Source organism: Musa acuminata, chromosome BXJ2-4 (genome assembly GCF_036884655.1).
Source record: "Musa acuminata AAA Group cultivar baxijiao chromosome BXJ2-4, Cavendish_Baxijiao_AAA, whole genome shotgun sequence".
Classification (NCBI taxonomy): Eukaryota; Viridiplantae; Streptophyta; class Magnoliopsida; order Zingiberales; family Musaceae; genus Musa; species Musa acuminata.
This window is the reverse complement of record NC_088341.1, coordinates 34,872,864-34,890,554: the sequence shown is the minus strand read 5'-3', so window position 1 is coordinate 34,890,554 and position 17,691 is coordinate 34,872,864. Positions and strand designations below refer to the sequence as shown.

Below are 17,691 nucleotides of genomic sequence, written 5' to 3'. Positions count from 1 at the left end.
AACCAAATCGTCCCGTAAAGAAAGGAAGGTCGTCCCATGCGTTTCTCGGCCCAATTCGAGCCCGATTTGTTGTTTATTGGATGGGCTTCGAGGCCCCTTTAGTTTGAAATTTTTCGGATCCAAATAGAATCCGGTTCGGACACTAATTTCGGATCCAAATGGTACCCGCCCGATATCAACTCACCCAGCCGGCTTTATATTTTCTTCCACCGTAAAACCCTAACTCGGCAAAGGAAATCCCTTCTCGAGGTTCTCCCACCGGCGAATCTGCAATCTTTCGAGGTAATCCCGATGTTCTTTGCATCTCGTTCCTTCCCCGCTTCTCTCTCTCTCTCTCTCTCTCTGTCGTCGGTTTCTGCGGGACCTGGATTTGAAGGCGTCGCGTCGGTGTTGTCATCTGTTACATTCGTTTTCTTTTCCTGTTTCCTGGTTGGGGACATCGTCTTGCGTTGTCGTGCGGTACCTGAAGGGGAGAAGAAAAGAACGCAGGATGCGAAGAAAGGGCTTCTTGATTGGGTTTCGAATGACATATATTACATATTGTTTTGTTGCGATTCCTTATGTTGGATGGTGATAAGGGTTTCTTGCCGGTTTTGTGCTCTTTGTTTGACGTGTTTCTTGCTAATCCATCACAACTTCCGAAATATTAGTATTCTTGGATAATGTTAAGATCGCTGCTTGATAGGAATGATTTGTGATAAATACTATTGATCACGTCGAGAAGGGTTCTCTTTAAAGATAATTTGTGGAAAGAAAGAGGTGAACGTTTAGCTGCATAGCTTCTTGTGAGACTTTTATTTTTGTTTTCACCTAGTTCATCACGGGATGTTTCTTGATCTTGAGAAACGTATAAATTTAAATCCTTCATAATTCCTTGAATGTTTTGGTATTGTTGAACCTAAGGATCTTTTTTATCATGTCAGAAGGAAAAAAAATTGAATTGATCATAGAATGTTGGTTGATCCAACCATAATTGAATTGTTGAGCTCTCAATGGGACATGTTAGCATGTAATGAAATATTTCGTTGGAGTTCCTTGCTTTATTGAATTCAAGATACCATCACCATAGCTTTCGACGGTGCAAGATGTATGGTCTTTCTTATGTTTTAAGATGTTGATGCTTGAAATTGGTTACCATTATAAAACTTTTTTGTTTGACAGGTGGTAGGTATACGTGGGCCATATTTCTGTTTGAAGCTCATTGATGTTTTGCTGTTTTCTTAGGAGGACTTGTCTTAGGTTTTACGAAGATCATGTTAGGTCTTGAATTTTTTGGTGAATGTTTGCCAAACTCTACTAGCACTAGTAATACTGACGAGGCAAAACAACCATGGAATTGATCTTGAAAATTACAGTTTCGTGTGTAATCAAATAATTTTTTTTGTTTATCCATCCCAAAATGACTATGTAATCGATCTTACTATCTTGCGATTCATCTGAACTTAGAATGTGTTTAAAGTTGTAATACATTACCAATAGTGATTATTTGTACCCTTTTTTCCTTTCTTTTCTCCAGATTCTCTCGTCATTTTATTGCTTATGAATCTGGTTTCTCTATTCCCTCTTCCGCTTTTCCATATCCTTGTCATTTCTGGCATGTGTTCTTCTTCCTTATTGGTTCAGTATTTTTAGTTAAACTAGACATCGTCTTTAAATCTTCCAAACCTTATTTTAGAAATCATATAGAATTATTGTCTTATTTTATTCTTAAAATGTTTTTATAAATTACGAGGTTATTTGTCTCTCACTAGAATTTTGTTTATTCACATCTCTTTCCACATGCTCATTATTGTTATTATTATAATCAGAACTTTAGATCACTATTGCTTTCTTTGTGTCATTGATCTTTCAGGTAAAAACTGGTCATTCTTTAGAAACTTGTAATGTTCTTTCTTCTTTTTGTTCATATTCATTGTTTTCTACACATACAAATATATATATATATATATATATATATATATATATATATATATATATATATATCTTGCATTGTACTTTTTTCTTTTTATTCATATACTTATGACTCATTATTCCTAGGTCATTAAAAATGCCCATTTTGTTTTTTTACACCTAAACTATTGGTCTAGTGTGCCAATCCCACTTTCCAAAGGGTCGAGTGTTTGAAACCTCATCCGACATGTTTTTAAACCTAAAACATTGATAGTAATGGTGTGTGAGACTCACTTACCAATGTTTGAGGGTTCAAAACCTCATAGATATATTTTTGAAGTTGCTAGCTTAATTGACGATTAAAACCCACCATCACTTACCCTTTGCGAAGAAAAAAACTTGCAGGCATTCTATCTTCCAATTATTTACATCTCAATTTCAATTTTAGGGGTATCTAATTTTCAAGTCAAATCACTACTAGCAATAACAACATCTGCTAGTGTAGGTGTATGCAAGTATATTTGACTCCTTTTATATTATTTTAACAATTTTTTTTCATGGTTTATTCTTATTAGGTTGGCAATCATTGTTCCAAAATGTCTCGAGTTTACGTTGGAAACCTGGATTCACGAGTCAGTGAAAGAGAACTAGAAGATGAATTCCGAGCATTCGGTGTACTTCGAAGGTGGACATTTTAATGAAATCAATAGTTTTCATTTATGTCAGTACCTTAATTTTGATAGCTGGGCATGCATGATCTGAAATTGTTTATTTTTTTTTCTTGTCAATATGTTTTTTATTTGTTGATCTGACTTGCTTTATGGAAGCATTGAGTTTCATATTGATCATTTGAGCTCGAGGCTCTTGCATACCTTGATATCTCCTTTTTGCACAAATATCAAAATATTTGTCTTTATCTTGATTTATTCTGAGAATCTTTGGTTGCATCTAGTGAAGGGTGTATGTCGAGAGGATTGCTTAAGCAAGATTGCAAGACTAATCAATGCAGAACTTAGTAGGATCAACACAATTAGCACTAATTTAAGTATGAAATCCAAAGCTGATGCATGAATATTTAAGCAAACACTTCAGGGAAAGGAAGATGACACTAACTAATGCAGAATTAATTGCATTTTTAACGATCTTCTATGAACGAGTTGATGCCATAGTTTGTTCAAGCAAGACTCAGAAGGTTGGTATTGATGATTGGTTCCAGCTGTTAGACATTCTTATGCTCTATGCAATAAAACCATTGCCTAGTCGTAATGCTACCGTATACTTGTTTTGTATATCATATTGGGATGCCTATTATTTATATCTGTTTAATTAGTTTTGTAATTCACTCCTACAGATAGATGTCATCTCAACTTTTGTTTGTTGGTCGCCATGTGTAAATGTTCAGTCATCTCTTGATCTTTGTGTATTAAATTGCATGGGTTGACTATGTCAATAGTCTATATAAATTTGTGGTGTTGAGCTCATGAAAACATGATAGGTCTTTATTTTTCATGCTCCTGTATATGTTTATAAAATACATGCGATCGCTTATTATATTGTTTATTATATTGTTATGGTTGGTTGAAAACTTGATGTGATATGATGCTCGGAACCATGTTGTTCGAGCATGTGCAGTGTTTGGGTTGCTCGGAGACCACCTGGTTATGGTTTTGTTGAATTTGATGACCGAAGAGATGCCTTGGATGCCATCCGTGACATAGATGGTACACAAGTTCTTGTGCTTTATTTTCCTTACATTATATGATACTCAGATCACCTAAATCTCAAACATTGTCTGTTCTTATATCATGCCCTTCCTCCTCAACAATATTATACTTCTATGTTTTAGACCATGGGAAATATCACTTTTGGTTAACTAATATATAATGCTTCATATTTTTTGTGTTTTTAGTTACTCATTTTAGATTTTATTCTTTTCTGCATTGTTTTTGGTTCACATCTTTCTGAAATTTTGTTCTTGTTGCAGTTGGGTGGAACAAGCACAACCAATATTTTGTAAGACTAATGGTATCAAATAATAATACTTTTTTATTTTAGACAATGGAAGCTTCGGATTTGGTAGATTTCAAAATTGACATTGTTGGAGGAATTAACACATAGAAATGTTAGATGTTATTTGCTTTATGAAAATAGTCCTCTACAAGACCTAGGTGTATTTGGTTCATGTCAGAATGGGTGTCAGAATTAATTTTAAAAACCACTGAGACCGGATTCAGAAAGATCAAAGTTTCTTGGCCTGCTTGGTTGATGTACTCTGAGATCATGAGAAGGATGATCGGCCCTTTTTCCATGTTTGGTTTCTGATCACAGAGTGCCCCATAGACTAAAAGAAATATTTTGGTATGGAGTTTCTCCAATCATGCTTTATGGATTTAAGTGTTGGATAGGTACAGAACATTAATTAGGTGTATTCTCGGTAGAGGTTAAAATAAGAACCATCTAGATGATATGTACACATCAAAGGAGACATAGATGCTATGATTAGTTGAAGTGAGTTGACAGAGAATCATCTAGATGACAAACACTTCATAGGGGACCTATTGATGGTATGCTTAGATGAGGTGAGTTGATTAACATTAGTGGTGTGGAATAGTGATAGAAGGAGACCTAAAAAGAATTTAGTAGAAATTTTGTTGTCGATTTAACTAGAGATTTTGTCATCTGTGGAGTAACGAGAAAGATAATGTAGTCAACTTCAAATATTTGTGACATCATGACTTGTTGCTCTTGTTATAATAGTTTATATGTTTTAATATCTATATTATCGTTGGTCATGTTATTGTAGGTCTGAGTGTAAAACTTGTAGTACTTATTATGGAAAGAAGGCAAGAGATAAGGAGGTTTGATATCTCTAGAAATCGTTGTATCCTTATAAACAGATACATTGGAGCATACTCGACAATTTGAGAATGAGATAATGGCACCAGCAAGAGATAGCATTGCACAAATAATAGGTCTTTTGCATATGGAATTTAGTGGTGGTTGTGTGAAATAATACAGTCAGGCTTGCACAAGGGAGAGGTTTGCTGCTGACCAAGGAATTTAGTGGTTTCCAGAAAATAATACAAGTGAGTTCACTGATTTGTGAAGAATAAACAAGCAGTAGTTGATTCTGGTAGTTATGGCAAAGGGTAGAGGAGAAGAAAGAATAGAGAAATAGAAGGTCAATGCTACCCATCGCTATCATCTATCCTCTAGCAAACAGGTAGATGTTGTCTCGCTAACATTCATGGTGATTGCTTCCTACGACTGCTTCAGTGAGATCACTGGCCATTGCAGGATCCTGTTGGTTGTTGTCTATTGACATGCAGTTGGCCAGTTGATAGCAGGCAGTCGATGGTCAGCAAGGGTTCATATTAATTATTGTAATTCTTTTGTCCTACTCAGTGCAGTCAAAAGTGCTAGGCGCCACGGTCCCAAAATGCCTGAGGGCCTTAGCATGATTAATTTAAAAATTATATATCATGATTAATAAAAATAAACTAAAACAAAAATGACACATCAAGATTCAAACCTGCATTCATTTAAAGTACCAAACTACATTGTCCATATCCAATAACAAAATGACAAAATAAAACAAGATTAACATCAAAGGTCATTAAAGTCTGGTTCATCATCTTCAATCTTGTCACCATCTAAAGCTGCAACAACAATCCAAAATACTAAAAAGTAGCACTAATCATTACAGCAATAGCAATAATAATCGACATTTTACTACTGATTCACTACAACAGGCAGCAGCTGTTGTCACAAACGTAGACAAACAACAAAGACTAACAGCAAAGCAGACATCTATTCTAAGTTCAAATTGACAAACAATGATGAAGTGGCAGTGGTGAACGGGGAAGAGGGAAGAGGCTGTAGGAGGGCTGCATGAATGGGGAAGAAGGCTGCTGTGAACAGGGAAGGAGGGGAAGAGAGAGAGGGACGAGGGAGGAGAGAGATAGAGATAACCAGGAGGGAGGGGAAGAAGCCAACACAACTGCCTTCGGAGGAAGATGCTGCTGTTGTCGCTGCCGCTGTTGCTGGAGGAAGACGCTGTCTCTGCTGCCGTCGTTCGTCGATGGGAGGAACTTCGTCACCATGCAGAAACAAAGTGAGAAAGGGTTTCTACGTTAGGGCTTGTGCGTGGATGGGTTTCAATCAAACTTCGCAATCGTGGTGAAGGCATCTCTCTCATATAATGCATTTTGAATAAACTAGGGGTTCTCATGGCCATCATCAAATTATTATGTGCTCAATTGCTGTCTTCACTGACTTCGATGTCACTATTATGCGCAAGACAAGAGGCCTGATGTAGGGAGAGGAGTAAAATTTATAAATGTTTGATGTATGGATACATATATCTGGAAGACATTATATTCGTGACATGATAGCATATGCACTTATGTTAAAGATACAGCTTATTCTTTTGGTCCAGGAGCCCATCTTGGTAAATAAATCCATGAGCTCTTCTTTTTCAATTTTGATTCTGTTGTGACCATTTGGTTTGTAATTCCGCTTGGTTGGTGGACATCTTTTTGAAGTATGCTGAATTTTTTGTTGTTTATTTTCAGCACTGCATGCTAATCTTATTTTAATTCAATTTTTTTCCATCCTTTACAAAAGTTGTGGAGAGACAAAATCGTTGAAGCATATAGTTTGTAAGCTATTGTTGTGGTTTGTTTAGTTCTTCTTTGGAATTGAAAGAGCAAGAGTAACTTTCTGAATTTATCTTCATTTTCTGAATTTTTGTGTGAAAGTGAAAATTACATTTTTTTCCTGCAACTACTAGTCTTAATTTCTCATCTAGGTGTTAATTGTATCCAAATTCTGTTTCATTTTTGTAACATAAACTTTGTTGGCCTTTATTATAGGGAAACATGGGTGGCGTGTGGAACTTTCTCATAATTCTAAGGCTGGAGGAGGCGGTCGTGGTGGTCGAGGGCGAGGTGGAGGTGGAGGTGGAGGTGGAGGTGGAGGTGGGGACATGAACTGTTACGAGTGTGGCGAACCTGGTCATTTTGCTCGAGAGTGCAAATTGCGGATTGGCACAGGGGGATTGGGAAGCGGAAGGCGTCGAAGCCCTAGCCCACCTCGCTATCGACGAAGCCCTAGCTATGGTCGTGGGTATGATTTTTCTTATGTAATGTTAATTATACTTAACCTCATTGCGCTGTTTATAAAGGTATATAAGTTATTTATACAAAGTTAGTTATATATATCTATTACATGTATTACTACATGGATTTTAGCTTTTTTTGTGAAATGTGTAAAACCTTTTTTGTTTTTGGGTCAGCAGAAGTCGTAGTCCACGAGGGAGAAGATCCCCTCGTCGCAGCTATTCACCTCGGAGTCGGTCACCGGCATATCGTCGTGATGATTCTCCTTATGGTAACAAGTATGTTGTCTGAGCTGTGTGATTCCATCTAGTGGAGATTAGGATCTCGTCGTTTTGATCTTCATGAATGTGTTGTTGATCATCATTTCATTTTTATCAGAAGTCCTGGCAGGGATAGACGTCGTAGCAATTCTCCTCGCCGTGACAAGAGCCACAGCCGTTCACCACCAGCATATCGTCGTCAAGACTCTCCCCCCTATGCCAATGGGTGTGTGACAGTCTGTAGTTATTACTTTGAACATAGGGACGACCTCTTAACCTGTATACATAGCAATTGTGTATGTAGTTGCGACAGTATTGATGCCAAAGATTTTTCTGCAGGGATGGGAAACGCAGCAGGAGCCGGAGCCGGAGCTAAAGGACACCATGTTTCTGAAAAATCCAACCAAATTTGTCTCACTGTAGGACCTGAAGGGACCAATGGATGTCCTATGATCATTAATTGGCTTAAAGTGGTTAAATTGTGGACTCTCGGAGCTTTGGATTCTTCACCTTTTAGTTGGAGCACTTTCAGCTTGCTGGCATGGCATTGCATTTGGAGAGGTTATTTTCCTCATGGCTTTCTTATTCTTATATAAGTATATTAAGGTCTTTAACATGAGCGTGCCCCTTTATTTATTTTTTTTTTGTTTGAGGTGTTCTGCTATGGTATAGAACGGCAGCACCCATGGGATCCCTCGCATCATCATCATCTCGGGTTTTCTTCTGCTTTTGTGCTTCTCGTCATCTTTTCCTGCTAAGGCAGTAACCGTGGGATCTCTCTCCTCGCTGCTTGGGGTTTTCTGCTTTTGTGCCTCGCACGACCTATTTAATGGGGGGTATACCTCACCACCACCATCACCATCACGTGGGAGTTTCTGGTATTGTGCTTCTCTCATTGTTGATGCATCACCGAGGTCAGAAACTCTGCTTCACTGACGATCTCATCATGGGATGCACCTTTTTTTATAAGGCACTAGCGTCGTCTTCAGGTACTGTCTTACCTTGATAAATTAGCCTGTCGGTGCTAATGATGAGATATCAGACACATCCAACTTGATCCCCATTTTTCACTGACGATCTCATCATGGGTTTCAAACAAGCATAGCTTTGCATGATCTCTTATTTTTCTTTCAGTTCATATCTGCCTGTGAGCTGTGTCGTGCCGTGTTTTTCTTTCGTAATTTGAACAGAGTTATTACAAATGTGTTCCGAGGGTTTTATTATGTTTTAAATGGATGTAAATCCGATTATAAAAACAACCAAAGACAAAAGAAAATCCGATTTTTATCCCTCACTGAATACGCAAAATACCAACAACGGGTGAAAAACATGCTCAAAATGTAATGATTCAAACTAGTTTGGGCAAATAATGTGGCAGCAGCATCAGTCACGCCTCCTTTCTCTCTGCATGTATTTGATCAACAAATTCACTTCCAATTGGCGCAATCCAAACACCCAACAGTAGGAACAAATGCATACAAAGTAACAACAATGAGGAATACATATTTGAAGGGTAAATATTCCAGCAGAGCTCGACGCCAGCAAACAAGATGAGCCTGAAACATCTTTATTAGTAAGTAGCTCATGAAACAAACCAACAGCAGTAACGAATGTGGCAACCTTTTTACCTTAGAGGGGTCGGGAACGGTGCTTTCCACAAAAGAAAAGGCAACGAGTAGAAGTACCTGACAGACACCCAAAGTGAAAAACTGCTTTTAATGATGAAAGCATCATCATCAATTTATTAGCCACAGTAATTAAAAGGAAAAGCAAAATAGTAAGTAACTTTACATCTTTGATGTCTCACAAAATCATTAAAAGCTATGCTACTATGTGACGCTAAAAATTACTGACTAACAAGAAAGATATATGCTGCTTTACCCCAGACCGTGGAATATAACCACAATTATTTGTATCAGGATATGGATGAATGAAGATTTCAATGACAATTATTTGTATCAGTCAAACAAGAAATTGATACCCGGATGGTCATGACGTGATGGGCAGTTACATAAGAAAATTCTCGTACAATATAGAAAAATGTTCATGGATGACACCCAAAACTCACAATTTGCAAAATGAGTTTCTACCTGGAGCAGTTCCAAGTATATTTCGACAGTTCAATTGCAGAAGAATCAATAAAATAAGTAATAGTAAGCAATACCCTACCAAAAGCAATTGGTGAACTTTGACAGTTAAACACATAAACCAACAAAACACAATAGCTTATCTTACTTGTGACATGAGAAGTTACCAATATATAATTTTACATCCAAAAAAAGAAGAAAAAAAAATCCAAAGCAATGATGAGAGATTTCAAAGCAAGCACTTAAATCCTTTGGTAAAGGATGTTTTTGCTCACATTTTTCCAGGCACCAAATAATGCAAAACATGAACAATATTTGCAGTACATTTCTTGCAATGTGAATTTTTGGATTTTTTAAGTAACATCAGAAGAAAAAACAACACTTGTGGAAAATTTTTTAACTGGGTTACAGATAGGTTGTTCTTTTAGTATGCTATTTTCATCAATAAAAGCAAATACAAATCTTTATTAGATTAGCTTACCAAGAATAGAACTGGTAATGAAGAGATCGAGCACATACAATGCCGATGAAGTTCCCGACAAACATAACAGTTGCAATATCTGGATGTATATCAGTTCACATATATGTTCAGACCAAGCAAAAATAATGTAAACAAAACAAAATGTGATAAGAGAAGGATCTTCAGAAATTCCAAACATACATTCTTTATTGAGAGTTTTGATTCTTGATTCACAGGACTGAAATTGCTGAACAGAGAATATTGAAAAAGCATCACTGACTTTTGACTTCAAGAGATGAAAAAGTCCATTCCTGTCGGCGCCCAACACAACATTCATTAAAACCCGTTATTATTCCAGATTGCAAATGATGAAATTCAAGTGAAGTCTAAAGTGGAATTGCATTTATAAGCAAATCTTCAATGTCCTTTTGCAGGTACAAGTGCAGCGTTATTTGATGGCATTAGATGATCTCATGGGCCAACATGCATCCCACAATCAAAGTCAGAGAGGTATACAGGTCACTGTGGTATCTTCAAAATAAGCCCCAGTGACAACTTTGTATTTACCGGTATACTCAGTAATAAACAACCAAGTATTATTTGCGTGGTTAACGAAAAGAAATACCATATAGTCTAAATCTGATGCAAATTATGAATGAAAGAGTAAACAAAAAATGATTCAACGATCAAACTTATTCCTTTGCTAGTCATTTTTAACATATATCAGCTAGAGCAAAGCGCACTAATAATCTTTCATCACACGTAAAAGAGTTCAGACTAAGATGTTTATTGGACTTATTCTAAAAGGACTGCATATTTTCATTCCTTAACACTAACCAAAGATATAAAAGCAGAGAGAACAAAAGAAATGATAATAACAAAATTTTGGTTACTCACTTGGACCATCTGAAGTTTGCAAATACTATAAGCAATGTTAGATGAAGAACCAGCAAGGCACATGCAAATTCTTTTGATACAAATATCTCTTCTGGAACAAACTTGAAATTAACAGACCTGAAACAATAACGGTTGACTTAATCATGACAAGGATTACAATATATATCTGGCTAACCAATGCCTACATAATACATTCACAAAAACATTCCTATTTGATTCTGTGCCTCGACACGTATGTTTATGCTGATTGACAATTGGACAAATACTTTTGTAGATATAGGTTTAGTGTTAGTTCAGTGGTAGGAAATCATCCATGTAGTGTACCCGAAATAGATGAGACTCATGATTTGTTGTATATAGGTTACAGCTATACATTACGATACAAGCATGTAAATGAACCTATGTTTCTTTGCTTAAATTAATGATGCAAGTCACTATAACACCCATTACAGTTTGCAAATAGAATTACGGACTTGAACTAAAAGAATCATTCTGGAGACATGCATACCTTAATATCTTTGTAACCAAGAGGGGTTTTGACAAATAATGTCTATTTTAATTTATAGAACCTGCAAATGACAGTTATAGGGAATGGTAAGGTAACAATACTACTGCCAAATACCATTTATACATGTTTCTGCCTCCCTCATCTCGCAGAGAAATACAGCAATTAGAGAGGCAGCAATGCCCACTGGTAGGCCCCAAGTTTAATGTCCGATTGTCCCACTTCCCTGTAAGACAGGGAGGACAAAAACAGGTGGCAAAGTGCAGCTTGGATTTAGTTTACTCATCTATAGTACATGTTTTGAACAAAGAAGGTTGCTAACAAGTTGAAAAAAAAACAGACCTTTAGAAATTAAGAAGCAAGAACAATATTAGCAAGATCCAGTCACAATATCAGAGAGGCACTAGCTAGTTAGTATAAAACAAGTATCTTGGCATCTATGCTAAGCCTGCAATTTCTACTCCCACTGCATGTCCCTCAGAATCTGTTTAAAAGATCATCTCCAAAGAAACGGTAACAGCAGTACTTAGGTTCCTATGGGCATACAAGGAGACAATCTGATTCACATTAAAATAATCAATGACCAATCAACTTTATTTTCAACTCATTTGAAAATTTAACGAGATATGCCAAATTAATGATCAGTTGACAGAATAATGTAAGCATCATTGATATAACGAGGGGCTTGCTAACATGGCCGTTGGTTCCCCTTAAATTGGTCTGTATAATGCAGGTTTCACTCAAACATGAATTGGCATTCTCTCACAAATATGTCCAATAAAAAGTCCTCATCATTGAATATAAAGAAATCAAGTTGCTTAACTAGCTCAGGATGATGACGCTAGTGACTGAACTTGTATATGTGTCTACCATTGTGATCACAGAATCAGTTTCTTGCACTGGTCTTTGATTCTGTGTTTATAAAACCAAAAGAAAACTTTGCAAGTAACTATCAGTCTTCAAGTTTTTATTCCTCAGCCCATTCTATCACCAAACTTTTTCAAGCAATCGTACAAAGTTAAAGAAAATAGAGGAAATGTGAAAATGTTACTCTGGAAGAGGAAAACAAGAAATCAGATTTACAGGAGAAACATCATCATAAATAGAATAATTATATCAGTTGCCATTCTGCCTACATAACAAAGTTAAATACATCGGCAAATGTAGCATGTTGCACATATGCACGAGGATGCAATCAAAAGTTTTCCAGAATTCTTATTGGCATATTTGACAAATTCTATAACTTTACAAAAATCTACATTCAATGCTTAACAATCACTAGTTTAGAGAAGAATATAATTTATATAGCTAACTCCTGCAGTTCACATGAAAGAACAAAACATTTATGATGTTTCATAGTATGTTTGCATCCATGTGGTCAAATGCATAGAGCAGATCTATTGTTCTTGGGAACATCATAAATATAAGAGCTACAGAAACCTACAGAAAATTTCACTGTTCTAAAAAATGTCAATACTGCAGTGCAGAAAAAATTAGCTCCAAAAGACATCCAAACACCTATTAAATTTATTGCTTTGTTCATTGTTTAGATGTAGATGATGCACATTATCGAACTAATTATTAGTCACTAACAAAAATAAGAAGCATCTTTCGGCCATGACATGAATCAACAGATTAGCATTTCATAATAAAGTTCAACTTTCCAAGAACAGCAGCAATCTAGACTAGAATATTTTGATCACTGTAACAAATTAAAATTCTAAAGACTGTGTATGCACCAGAAATGGATGAAGACACGCCCAAGATTAAAGGCTCTTGAAATGTACTCGACAGGATATGTCAGCAAGAACGGTAAGCCCAAAATAATCTGCCAAAAAGTGAATCATCCAATCAAATGACAACAAACAGATATAGACAATAACAAGAGTAGTTTCTAATGCAACCAGCTATAACGTCAACAAATTCTTCAAAACAAAACGTCAAGCTTTTTCTGACAATAGTATGGAGAGGGAGCCTAACTAACTTGAGAAGCCTAAATGAACAGATTATGTGAAGTCTTAGGCTGCCCCCTAACAAATCTTGAAATCTAGCCAAAACTATTGCGAGTAAAAGGGGGCGCATGAAACCTTGAACTGTAGTAAGTTATTTAGCAGGTAGTATGGCACATCATAGGCTGTGATTAGCCTGTTCAACCAGAAACAAACCTCCATTGGCTACATTCAGCAGATTATACGAAGGACCCAAGAATAAAGATCAGTGAAGCATAATTATCGTTGAATTAGAACAATTTCCACACCACACATTCAAGAGAAAGCAAAGAATAATTGGCAAGAAAACAAAATTAAAAATGGGTTTAAAAGTGTGTTAAAAAAGAAAAGTGGCATGGTGCCAGAAGCTGCTGTCGATGTAGACCTGGGTTACAACTTACAACCTTATCTTTATAAGTAGAGAACTTATTTCTGTGATTCAAAAACCCGCTATGCGAAGGAGAAACTTTATTGTGGCACCAAGGCTTGCCTTATTAGATGCATGCTAAAATAAAAAATGAAAAAAATAATGTGTTAGTACATCAAAAATAAGTTTGCAATCAGTTTACAAAAAAAGAGAAGTAGACAGGATTCATATGATTCTTCTCATCCCAGTTGCTTGGTTGAAGTCGCACATATGCTCACCACCTCATTCAATCATTACCACTCAACCAAACCACCCATCCTAAGCATCACTTTTCTCTCAAGCACCCACACATCTCCCATCATCCACTTAAGCCCATCACTTGCTGCTTTGGCCAATTAGATGAAATAGTCATTAACCATAATCAACCAAATAACTTTGGTCTATTGTATAATTCCCGATTAAAATATAACACAAATTGCAGACAAAAAACCAATCAAAAGTAACTAAATAACCCCTGTAAATCTTAAAACTAAGATAGAGATTGCATGGGCCAAACAAAGTTCAAACGCATGTGAAGGAATAATATGAAAAATGGATTTTGACGTATATAGTATTAGGAAATGGAAACAGCAATGCATGGATAGATACCTGCACTAACGCAGCACCAAACAAGACAGAGAAGACACCCTTAACATCAAGAGCCTACAGCACAATATTCATAGTAACAACAGTTAGCTGTAAATTAAGCGATAAATTTATAATCAAGATGTCTAATAAATGAAACTTTAATATCAGACGTTATACCTTTAACATAAGCAGAAATAAAGGTGGCGCATATAGAAGCACATTCATCTTAATTGACACAGCTCCACTATGGTGAAAAGACAAATGAAAATTAAAATCCAGCCATATTCATCAGCTATCAAATAAAGAAACAACTAAGTTAGTTGTTGCCTATGATACTCAAGTGATTGAGAAAAGAAGAACTAGTACCTGAAAATGATCAAAGCCAGATGCCATTTTTGACTAAATAGCAAAGCTAGAGAAGCATGAAGCAAGGTCATTGCAAAACAGTCATTAAAGAGACGAAGAATAAAGATCGAGTGAACTCTCTTCGACAAACAAAGGAAAGAAAGAGCCCACCATGGAAGCTGCCACAACAAGATGACAAGCAATAGTGTCATGAAGATAGATACGAGCATATTTAAATCTGCTTTGAAAGGGAGAAATTCAACTGTTAGATAACAAGTTAGACCCCTTCCTCCGGTGCTTAAAGTCCAACCTAGTGGTTATAGATGGTGTCCATTTTATGATATTAGGGGACTTCCAAAAAAAGATATTCTCATTGGTACTCAAATTGCCAAAATCATGTAACATTATTATCCGTTTAGTATGATGCATAACTTTCAATATCAGCATCTGAATTACCAAAGCCAGCAAAGATGTACCCATTTGGATTATGGGCAACATATTACCAAAAAGAATCAAATGCAAAATGTGTTCCGTTCACTTCCACAAGTAAAGCGAGATAGCTAGTACCGATCATGGAACACAATAAACCCTCATGAAGTTCTCCGACCTCATATATATATAAATATATATACATATATATATATATACACACACACACACACACACACACACATATATATATATATATAAACACACACACATATATATATATATATATAAACACTAATCATAGAAAACAATAAATTTTTATTGTGTGTAATGTTAATAGAAACACAATAGTACAAAGAAGTATAAAATTTAATTAACGGTAAACTCTGACAGATTTCCATACCAGATCGGTCTTTATATAAATGAAGAAAACGAGCCCCAGATTAATTATGTAAAGAATGCCAAACAAGATCTGCAAAAGGACAGATAATAAGAACCAAGTGAATTAACACGTGTAAAGTTTCATGTTTTGTGAGATAGGAACCAAAGCAATCACATAGTGAATTTTAATTTATTTCCATCCTAACAGTATGTTGAACAAGCAAACATAATTAACTCTTTGAAACACTAAGAATAATAATATTCTGGACATTTCTTTTCTTAGGCATATATTTTGGCTGTCTTTGGCCACTATCATGCCTACACACAAGAACACTTCATATCTCAAAAGATATTGTTGAAGTTCATTAAAATCTTGCAGATAAGTGAAGGGAAAAATCATGGGCACACAAGATAAATTATAGATGGATGATTTATGAACACATGCATGATATATATGACATCTTAGGACTGCACATATCTCACAAACACACTTGTATACTTAAAAGCATGCATATTTTAATAATTTAAATGAGAGATACAGTACAATGGCTACAGGCTACACACTTTCCCAAGAATAACACCAAAGCCCCCAATACAATGACTAACGGAGTGTATAATGAAAAGAAACGAAAATTCGCACTCGGGATGGCTAACATCATTCTTGCGCATCATTCATTTGATTCATATGTGATAAGCAGCATTCCATGTTATTTCCAGTATACGTCTGCAACTTGTACGGTGTCACCTGTATCTCTCCATTAAGTAAGAGACTCTACAATCGGACAATTCTCAGTCTTAAATTGTACAAAGTATCTCGCATACCATGGGCCGAATACTCGCACATATAAGATTCAGCAACGGTATAAATATTTGATAGGAGAGAGATGAGAAATTCCTCAATCGCACAACTAAAGATCAAGCATAAAAAGAAGAGTGCTCCTAAGAATTTTGAATATAGTTAATCTTGACACATCTTGGTGAAAGAACACGAAAGGAAAATAAAAAGAAAAGAAGGTAGAGAAAGAATCTTGCGACGTCCATCGAGATCGCACCTGAGCAGGAAAGACCTCCCCGCCGGTTAGAAACTTGATGGCGGAGTAGACATAAAGAAACCCAGCCGGATAAACCAACGGCCCCGTGTCCCCTTTCAGCTTGGTGTAATCCCTCTCTCCTCCGAGAAACCCATCTACCTGCCGCCAATTGCAAGAACAAACAACGAAAGATGAGCCCGATAAGATGGAAAGCCTCCTGTCCGTTCCAAGAAGAGACCAACGAGGCCTGGTTAGGTCACAGAGAGTCATCACCTGGGACATGTACGCGTCCCAATCGATCTTGGTATCTAAACAGAGAGGGCAGAATCAAGAAGATACATCAGACCTCGGCATCATCAGTTAATCAAGAAGAAAGAAGGGAAAACCGGTGAAGAGAGGGTAAGAAGTGATCTCGGGCATCTTACAAGGGACGTAGGCGATGATGAGAGCCACCAAGATGGAATCGAGGACCAACAATGCCGATGCAAAAAGAGGCTTCGAGACCTTGTAGCCGCCGAGGGATGGGGGGAGATCATTCGTGGGCGACCGTGGTCGGGCCATGGATTCGGCGGGCGGCGGGCGTCGGAATCCCTTGGTCTGTCGTCTACCGATCTCTTCTGCTGCGCCGAGACAACCAACCTGGACCAGTCTCTGATGGACCGATGGCCATGTTAAGCCGGGGAAGCCGAACCGATGGCCCAAACGAACCGGTTTAAACAGGAAGGATTGCGAACGTGCCGAAAACGATCAATATTTCCTTTTTTGAAATTAGCTAATAAACTTAATTTCTCGATGCCATTTAATCATTTTTACGTGTCATGATATCCATTTTTATTTTTATATATTAATAATCATTCTCCACTAATGTTTTTTGACGTCATGCTGAGCTCTGTTTCGTAAAAAGAGAGTAAAAAACGTATTGTTGATGTCTGCAAATGGAATGACGATGCTTCCGTTGTGGTCTTCTTCTATTTGCGAGGCACGGAAGAGGGCTTCTTTTTCTTCTTCTTCGTTCAAAGTGCCTTTACAAGTATATTTTGAAGGCTCGGCATTTAGGGTTCGCGGTGACAACGCTGTCGTGGTCCTTTTGTCGCACCAGAAGAGGAAGAAGAAAAAGAGATTTAGCAGATGATTAGTCCACCAAGAAAGAGCGTTAATCATATCACATGGATCTTTCTTTATTCCGGGATCCCTCTCTACCACCTTGACTGGGTGTCCCCTTCCCCCCTCCTTTGAGCACTCTTTCCCAATGGCAGGTGGAAACTGGTTCGGATCAAGCAATTGGTACTGGCAGCACAATCTCA

The 17,691-nt window shown here is 36.9% G+C and overlaps 2 protein-coding genes across 5 annotated transcripts; one reads left to right on the top strand and one right to left on the bottom strand.

Moving 5' to 3' along the window:
* Window positions 1-163: 163 nt before the first annotated feature.
* On the top strand, window positions 164-7,886 carry LOC103981298 (serine/arginine-rich splicing factor RSZ22A). Of its 4 annotated transcripts, none has more exons than XM_065105071.1 (7): window positions 164-282; window positions 2,466-2,575; window positions 3,523-3,611; window positions 6,765-7,017; window positions 7,187-7,288; window positions 7,392-7,496; window positions 7,610-7,886. In XM_065105071.1, exons 2-7 carry the CDS (start codon window positions 2,487-2,489, stop codon window positions 7,644-7,646), a joined length of 675 nt encoding a protein of 224 aa, XP_064961143.1. In that variant the 5' UTR covers window positions 164-282; window positions 2,466-2,486; the 3' UTR covers window positions 7,647-7,886. The 4 variants fall into 4 exon arrangements, with proteins under 4 accessions (XP_064961143.1, XP_009396262.2, XP_064961142.1 ...); XM_009397987.3 differs by having other exon boundaries at window positions 165-282; window positions 7,190-7,288; XM_065105070.1 differs by having other exon boundaries at window positions 165-282; window positions 7,389-7,496.
* A 705-nt stretch (window positions 7,887-8,591) lies between these two features.
* Window positions 8,592-17,070, bottom strand: LOC135610494 (dol-P-Man:Man(5)GlcNAc(2)-PP-Dol alpha-1,3-mannosyltransferase-like). The gene is made up of 13 exons (XM_065105069.1): window positions 16,813-17,070; window positions 16,661-16,695; window positions 16,409-16,546; window positions 15,379-15,447; window positions 14,568-14,725; window positions 14,379-14,445; window positions 14,223-14,276; window positions 12,959-13,047; window positions 10,715-10,831; window positions 10,019-10,128; window positions 9,839-9,917; window positions 8,899-8,955; window positions 8,592-8,826 (listed from the first exon to the last, which is right to left on the bottom strand). The coding sequence occupies exons 1-13, from the start codon at window positions 16,946-16,948 to the stop codon at window positions 8,658-8,660; spliced, it is 1,278 nt and encodes a 425-aa protein (XP_064961141.1). The 5' UTR covers window positions 16,949-17,070; the 3' UTR covers window positions 8,592-8,657.
* Window positions 17,071-17,691: the final 621 nt, after the last annotated feature.

Excerpts from the sequence above, each read along its gene's own strand:
- LOC135610494 (XM_065105069.1), bottom strand. The coding sequence starts at position 16,948 with ATGGCCCGACCACGGTCGCCCACGAATGATCTCCCCCCATCCCTCGGC. Across the intron at positions 10,832-12,958 it reads CGTGTCTTCATCCATTTCTG|GTCTGTTAATTTCAAGTTTG; the intron begins GTGCATACACAG and ends TTATTGTTTCAG. Across the intron at positions 9,918-10,018 it reads CAAAACTCTCAATAAAGAAT|ATATTGCAACTGTTATGTTT; the intron begins GTATGTTTGGAA and ends ATATACATCCAG.
- LOC103981298 (XM_065105070.1), top strand. The coding sequence starts at position 2,487 with ATGTCTCGAGTTTACGTTGGAAACCTGGATTCACGAGTCAGTGAAAGA. Across the intron at positions 3,612-6,764 it reads TGCCATCCGTGACATAGATG|GGAAACATGGGTGGCGTGTG; the intron begins GTACACAAGTTC and ends CCTTTATTATAG. Across the intron at positions 7,497-7,609 it reads TCTCCCCCCTATGCCAATGG|GGATGGGAAACGCAGCAGGA; the intron begins GTGTGTGACAGT and ends ATTTTTCTGCAG.